The sequence below is a fragment of the Oncorhynchus gorbuscha genome, linkage group LG23 (genome assembly GCF_021184085.1).
Source record: "Oncorhynchus gorbuscha isolate QuinsamMale2020 ecotype Even-year linkage group LG23, OgorEven_v1.0, whole genome shotgun sequence".
Classification (NCBI taxonomy): domain Eukaryota; kingdom Metazoa; phylum Chordata; class Actinopteri; order Salmoniformes; family Salmonidae; genus Oncorhynchus; species Oncorhynchus gorbuscha.
Window position 1 is genome coordinate 292,167 of NC_060195.1, and position 7,834 is coordinate 300,000.

Here is a 7,834-nt window from a genome sequence, read left to right on the forward strand (position 1 = left end):
GCTCCCTATTCAATGCACTAATATGGGCTCTGGTTACACAGAACTGGTCCGGCTCTTAGTGCATGTTTCCCATTCACACCCCAACAAGTCCCTGAGGAAGAGGAGGAGGGGGGGGGGTGGTGGTGGTGGTGGTGGTAACTGTCGAATGTGTTTTATTAGCTTGATGCCACGTGATATGCCATCCGTAGTGATAATTAATGATGCTTCTGAGATTATTCCCACGCGTGCGGCTGTGTGCGTGAGCATTTGTATTTGTAGGCGACTGCTATTCTTCCTGGGGTTTATTATGGATCCCCATTAGATGTAGGGCTGGTGATAGTCTATAGTGATATAGGGGCTGGTGATAGTCTATAGTGATATAGGGGCTGGTGATAGTCTATAGTGATATAGGGGCTGGTGATAGTCTATAGTGATATAGGGGCTGGTGATAGTCTATAGTGATATAGGGGCTGGTGATAGTCTATAGTGATATAGGGGCTGGTGATAGTCTATAGTGATATAGGGGCTGGTGATAGTCTATAGTGATATAGGGGCTGGTGATAGTCTATAGTGATATAGGGGCTGGTGATAGTCTATAGTGATATAGGGGCTGGTGATAGTCTATAGTGATATAGGGGCTGGTGATAGTCTATAGTGATATAGGGGCTGGTGATAGTCTATAGTGATATAGGGGCTGGTGATAGTCTATAGTGATATAGGGGCTGGTGATAGTCTATAGTGATATAGGGGCTGGTGATAGTCTATAGTGATATAGGGGCTGGTGATAGTCTATAGTGATATAGGGGCTGGTGATAGTCTATAGTGATATAGGGGCTGGTGATAGTCTATAGTGATATAGGGGCTGGTGATAGTCTATAGTGAGATAGGGGCTGGTGATAGTCTATAGTGAGATAGGGGCTGGTGATGGTCTATAGTGGTATAGGGGCTGGTGATAGTCTATAGTGATATAGGGGCTGGTGATAGTCTATAGTGATATAGGGGCTGGTGATAGTCTATAGTGGTATAGGGGCTGGTGATAGTCTATAGTGGTATAGGGGCTGGTGATAGTCTATAGTGGTATAGGGGCTGGTGATAGTCTATAGTGATATAGGGGCTGGTAATAGTCTATAGTGATATGATAAAAGCGTCTGCTAAATGGCATATATTATTATTATTATTATATAGGGGCTGGTGATAGTCTATAGTAATATAGGGACTGGTGATAGTCTATAGTGATATAGGGGCTGGTGATAGTCTATACTATAGACTATCACCAGCCCCTATATCACTATAGACTATCACCAGCCCCTATATCACTATAGACTCTATAGTGATATAGGGGCTGGTGATGGTCTATAGTGGTATAGGGGCTGGTGATGGTCTATAGTGGTATAGGGGCTGGTGATGGTCTATAGTGGTATAGGGGCTGGTGATAGTCTATAGTGATATAGGGGCTGGTGATAGTCTATAGTGATATAGGGGCTGGTGATAGTCTATAGTGGTATAGGGGCTGGTGATAGTCTATAGTGGTATAGGGGCTGGTGATAGTCTATAGTGGTATAGGGCCTGGTGATAGTCTAGTCTATAGTGATATAGGGGCTGGTGATAGTCTATAGTGATATAGGGGCTGGTGATAGTCTATAGTGATATAGGGGCTGGTGATAGTCTATAGTGATATAGGGGCTGGTGATAGTCTGTAGTGATATAGGGGCTGGTGATAGTCTATAGTGATATAGGGGCTGGTGATAGTCTGTAGTGATATAGGGGCTGGTGATAGTCTATAGTGATATAGGGGCTGGTGATAGTCTATAGTGATATAGGGGCTGGTGATAGTCTATAGTGATATAGGGGCTGGTGATAGTCTATAGTGATATAGGGGCTGGTGATAGTCTATAGTGATATAGGGGCTGGTGATAGTCTATAGTGATATAGGGGCTGGTGATAGTCTATAGTGATATAGGGGCTGGTGATAGTCTATAGAGATATAGGGGCTGGTGATAGTCTATAGTGATATAGGGGCTGGTGATAGTCTATAGTGATATAGGGGCTGGTGATAGTCTATAGTGATATAGGGGCTGGTGATAGTCTATAGTGATATAGGGGCTGGTGATAGTCTATAGTGATATAGGGGCTGGTGATAGTCTATAGTGATATAGGGGCTGGTGATAGTTTATTTGTATTTACAGCTCAGACACCCACCCACAGTCTCCATATGTTAATGTGGATAATTTTTACATTTTTTCTGGGATGCTTGATTGTTTTTGTTGCTTTACGGGGAGCCTTAGCAGAAGTAGACATGCTAATGTTATTTATGTTCGTGTAACCGATGTGAAATGGCTAGCTAGTTAGCGTTTCAATCGGTGACGTCACTCGCTCTGAGACCTTGAAGTAGTTGTTCCCCTTGCTCTGCAAGGGCCGCGGCTTTTGTGGAGCGATGGGTAACGATGCTTTGTGGGTGTCAGTTGTCTATGTGTGCAGAGGGTCCCTGGTTCGAGCCCGGGTTGGGGCGAGGGGACGGATGGAAGTTATACTGTTACATTAGTGCAAGGTGAGCTGCACAAAGTGGATTTCCTACTAGAGCACACCGCCGCCTGGCTTACAGTATTATTGGTCTATTGGCACATGATTACTGCAGACATTTACATTACATTACATTTAAGTCATTTAGCAGACGCTCTTATCCAGAGCGACTTACAAATTGGTGCATTCACCTTATGACATCCAGTGGAACAGTCACTTTACAATAGTGCATCAGACAATAGCTGTATAATCAGCAGAGGCTTTTAGGGCCGTTAGAGGGACATACATTAGGTTACTTACATTGTGTCTACCAACGCACCTGGGATAATGTACATTTACTGAAGCATTATGACAACTCAGTGACACAAAGGTGGGGATTAACTGAGCTGGGCTTGGGTCATTAATAAGTCCAGTGGCTTTTTAAAATCTTTGTGGGGGCAAACAGAAAACAAAACACTTGGTGATGCAAAGCCACAACACTAAAAAAATAAAAAATACATGAATTGTATTCTAACGGTGACAAACGGTGTCCACAAACTGTTAAGGCCTACATACAGCCGTCCCAACGCCTTACCACTGCTACACCGGGCTATCAGCGGAGCCTTGTCCGTCTGTAAGAGGTAGTTTGTGTGTCCGTCAGTCGTGTTATTGGGTGGAAACATGTTCTCATGCATGGAAGAAACATATACAGAGCATTCAGAAAGTATTCAGACCCCTTTCCCTTATTCCACATGTTGTTACGTTACAGCCTTATTCTAAAATTGATTAATTAGTTTTCCCCCCTCAATATACACAACACCCAATAATGACAAAGAAAAAACTGGTTTGTAGATTTTTTGCTAATTTATATATATATATATATATATTTGAATTATCACCCTTACATAAGTATTCAGACCCTTTACTCAGTAATTTGTTGAAGCACCTTTGGCAGTGATTACAGCCTCAAGTCTTCTTGGGTATGACGCTACAAGCTTGGCACACCTGTATCTGGGGAGTTTCTCACATTCTTCTCTGCAGAACCTCTCAAGCTCTGTCAGGTTGGATGGGGAGTGTTGCTGCAGAGCTATTTTCAGGTCTCTCCAGACATGTTTGATCGTTTTCAGGTCCAGGCTCTGGCTGGGCCACTCAAGGACATTCAGAGACTTGTCCCGAAGTCACTCCTGTGTTGTCTTGGCTTGGTGCTTAGGGTCGTTGTCCTGTTGGAAGATGAACCTTGAAAATGGAGGCCACTGTGTTCTTGGGGACCTTCAATGCTGCAGAAATGTTTTGGTACCCCTTCCCCAGATCTGTGCCTCGACACAATCCTGTCTCGGAGCTCTACGGACCATTCCTTCTTCGACCTCGTTTCTTGTTTTTTGCTCTGACATGCACTGTCAACGATGAGACCTTATATCGACAGTTGTGTGCCTTTCCAAATCATGTCCAATCAATGTAATTTCCCACAGGTGGACTCCAATCAAATTGTAGAAATATGTCAAGGATGATCAATGGAAACAGGATGCACCTGAGCTCAATTTCGAGTCTCATAGCAAAGGGCCTGAATAACTATGTAGAAAAGCTATTTTTTAAATTAATTTTTTAAATACATTTGCAAAGATGTCTAAAACCCTGTTTTCACTTTGTCATTATGGGGTATTGTGTGTAGATTGATGAGGGGGGGGGGTGTATTGTATAGATTTTAGAATAAGGCTGTAACTTAACAAAATGTGGAATAAGGGAAAGGCGTCTGAATACTTTCCGAATGCACTGTAGCATCTCTAAGGGACTTAAAGATCTCTGAGGCTGAAATTGATATTGGCAGACATATTTGTTTGTGGCTTGACCTTACCAGAATCTAATTGTATATTGTTAACCATTAAAGCAAGTTTTCAATTCTGCTAAATTTGCATTGTTTTCATATGATCCTGAAAGGGGATTAAATCAAGTAAAGGATAAAACTTCCATTAACGATTTTAAATGTCAAAAAGTACAAGTTGAATTTGGGAAATTGTGTAATTCTTTACAATTCTTTATAAATGGAGGAGACTGAGTCAAGGATATAACTGTCATTAACTCGCCTATGTATGTCTCAGGTTAAAGTTGAAAATTGTGAATTGGTAAATTACTTGGCTGTGTGCAGTGTTGGATTTCAAGAGAAGCAACAGTGACATACCAGTTAAATGAAGCAGTCTAACGTGGTAATAATATAGTGTTGGGATTACATCTTCACTCCAGGAAGGACATTTCTCGTGGGATTCCTCCACGGTGACTGGAAGGCTTAGCCTGTTTTATGAACGAGAGTGGCGTGTGTGTGCGTGTGCCCGTGTGTGTGTCCTATGTGTGCGTGCCAGTCACGAGCGAGGGAAAAGGAAACCATTGTGGGTCCATTCAGGACTTGATTCATCCTTTGGTTTTTTTAAAAACAGGAAAATAGGAAAAGGTTTATTTTAGTTTTCTCCATTTCACCCAGCACATCCTCCCCGTGCGGTTCTAATGACAGTCACCGCTTCCCACTTCCACGCGCACCTGAGTTTGTCCCGTTATCCCTCACCGAGTTTTATTTGACCCCTTTCTCTCTGCGGCTCTTGCAGTCAAACACGCGACGTTTTGTAGTAAAAATAATAACCGGTTAAACCTTCGCAGGACTGGAGAATTGGAAATGAAGAGAGATTTGACGTGTTTCTGTCGGATTTGGTTTGGGATCGCTGCTTCTTCAGGTAAGTGGAGAAAGGCGCTTTGTTCGATTATCAGACCGTTTTGGATATAGCGCAGTCAAAAGTTTATCCCGGCAACACGCACATCTGGGGAGGTTGGTGTGGGGATTCTGATAGTATCTTTATCGTGTGTTGTTTTGTAACAGATGTGGACTAGGATAATAACCCATTATTTTAGGAATACTATATATTTTGTTAGTTTTAATTAGCTAAGTTCAAATAAGTGTTCTCCAACTCAGCGGGACAACTTCATTCTCATATTCACTGACATCATAGTCTGATATGACAGAAGTTTTTGTTTCTACAGCTGATTGGCCCTGGTGCTTGGTCAATTAAAAAACACCTAAAAAGAAAAATTGAGTTATGAAGTTGTTTTTGATTTCCTAAGCTAATGAATAGGCAATTCATTTTTACGTGTATCCTACCTCTAAAACTACGGTTTTCCATGTGAATATGAGTTTGTCGATCTTCAGCTAGAGACCTAAAAACAGGCTTTTCTTATGAATTGTTTTGTAAAACAATCGCTTGTAAAATTATGATTGCTTACTTATGAATGAATGGGAAAACAGCGTTGACATCCGCACCACAATGTGATGGTCTGTGGAGGAAGATACATTCATTAGATAAAGGAAGGTTTAGTGTCATTATAGAACGCGCCGTCACTACGGGGAGTCTTACACGCGTCCCGAATGGCACCCTCTTTCCCATATAGTGCACAGCTATGGACCAGAACTCTATGGGCCCTGGTCAAAAGAAGTGCACTATACAGGGAATATGTTGCCATTTGGGACGTCCTACAATACTGTGGTTAGAAAGAGAGAATTAAAGATCATTGGCAGCAATTCATCAAGAAAACATTTACATTTACATTTAAGTCATTTAGCAGACGCTCTTATCCAGAGCGACTTACAAATTGGCAAAACCCAGGGGGATTGAAGATACCTGGGTGGAGTTTAATGTGATGACCTAATCATGATTGAATCCTTTTGGATAATGGGATCTAACCTACTGGGGAACTGGTTATAATATATATATATATATATTATATTCCTACAGTCATTGGCTGGTTAGGGTCTGAGTAACCCCTCAGCCTGGTTAGGGTCTAACCCCTCAGCCTGGTTAGGGTCTGAGTAACCCCTCAGCCTGGTTAGGGTCTGAGTAACCCCTCAGCCTGGTTAGGGTCTGAGTAACCCCTCAGCCTGGTTAGGGTCTGAGTAACCCCTCAGCCTGGTTAGGGTCTGAGTAACCCCTCAGCCTGGTTAGGGTCTGAGTAACCCCTCAGCCTGGTTAGGGTCTGAGTAACCCCTCAGCTTGGTTAGGGTCTGAGTAACCCCTCAGCCTGGTTGGGGTTTGAGTAACCCCTCAGCCTGGTTAGGGTCTGAGTAACCCCTCAGCCTGGTTAGGGTCTAACCCCTCAGCCTGGTTAGGGTCTAACCCCTCAGCCTGGTTAGGGTCTAACCCCTCAGCCTGGTTAGGGTCTGAGTAACCCCTCAGCCTGGTTAGGGTCTGAGTAACCCCTCAGCCTGGTTAGGGTCTGAGTAACCCCTCAGCCTGGTTAGGGTCTGAGTAACCCCTCAGCCTGGTTAGGGTCTGAGTAACCCCTCAGCCTGGTTAGGGTCTGAGTAACCCCTCAGCCTGGTTGGGGTTTGAGTAACCCCTCAGCCTGGTTAGGGTCTGAGTAACCCCTCAGCCTGGTTAGGGTCTAACCCCTCAGCCTGGTTAGGGTCTAACCCCTCAGCCTGGTTAGGGTCTAACCCCTCAGCCTGGTTAGGGTCTGAGTAACCCCTCAGCCTGGTTAGGGTCTGAGTAACCCCTCAGCCTGGTTAGGGTCTGAGTAACCCCTCAGCCTGGTTAGGGTCTGAGTAACCCCTCAGCCTGGTTAGGGTCTGAGTAACCCCTCAGCCTGGTTAGGGTCTGAGTAACCCCTCAGCCTGGTTAGGGTCTGAGTAACCCCTCAGCCTGGTTAGGGTCTAACCCCTCAGCCTGGTTAGGGTCTGAGTAACCCCTCAGCCTGGTTGGGGTTTGAGTAACCCCTCAGCCTGGTTAGGGTCTGAGTAACCCCTCAGCCTGGTTAGGGTCTGAGTAACCCCTCAGCCTGGTTAGGGTCTAACCCCTCAGCCTGGTTAGGGTCTAACCCCTCAGCCTGGTTAGGGTCTAACCCCTCAGCCTGGTTAGGGTCTGAGTAACCCCTCAGCCTGGTTAGGGTCTGAGTAACCCCTCAGCCTGGTTAGGGTCTGAGTAACCCCTCAGCCTGGTTAGGGTCTAACCCCTCAGCCTGGTTAGGGTCTGAGTAACCCCTCAGCCTGGTTAGGGTCTGAGTAACCCCTCAGCCTGGTTAGGGTCTGAGTAACCCCTCAGCCTGGTTAGGGTCTGAGTAACCCCTCAGCCTGGTTAGGGTCTGAGTAACCCCTCAGCCTGGTTAGGGTCTAACCCCTCAGCCTGGTTAGGGTCTAACCCCTCAGCCTGGTTAGGGTCTGAGACAGAACTAGACTACACATTGATTAGTGGCTTTTTGGTCATTGCGATCATAAAATTATTGCCGGCATGTTTGATGTATAATGCAAATAATGAATAATTCTGACAATGGATACTTACAATATTACCAATAGTAGGATTCATTAATGAATTGTCGTAGTAGC

General features: G+C 44.6%; 1 protein-coding gene across 2 annotated transcripts in view; it reads left to right on the plus strand.

Moving 5' to 3' along the window:
• Positions 1–4,870: 4,870 nt before the first annotated feature.
• Positions 4,871–7,834, plus strand: part of LOC124011396 (vascular endothelial growth factor receptor 3-like) — a 220,323-nt gene continuing 217,359 nt past the window's right edge. Inside the window, exon 1 of one of the 2 annotated variants that reach the window (XM_046324723.1) lies at positions 4,871–5,198. In XM_046324723.1, the coding sequence (XP_046180679.1) occupies positions 5,141–5,198 (58 nt within the window). In that variant the 5' untranslated portion in view covers positions 4,871–5,140. The remainder of the gene's footprint in view (positions 5,199–7,834) is intronic. The other variant, XM_046324722.1, reaches the window with a different exon arrangement.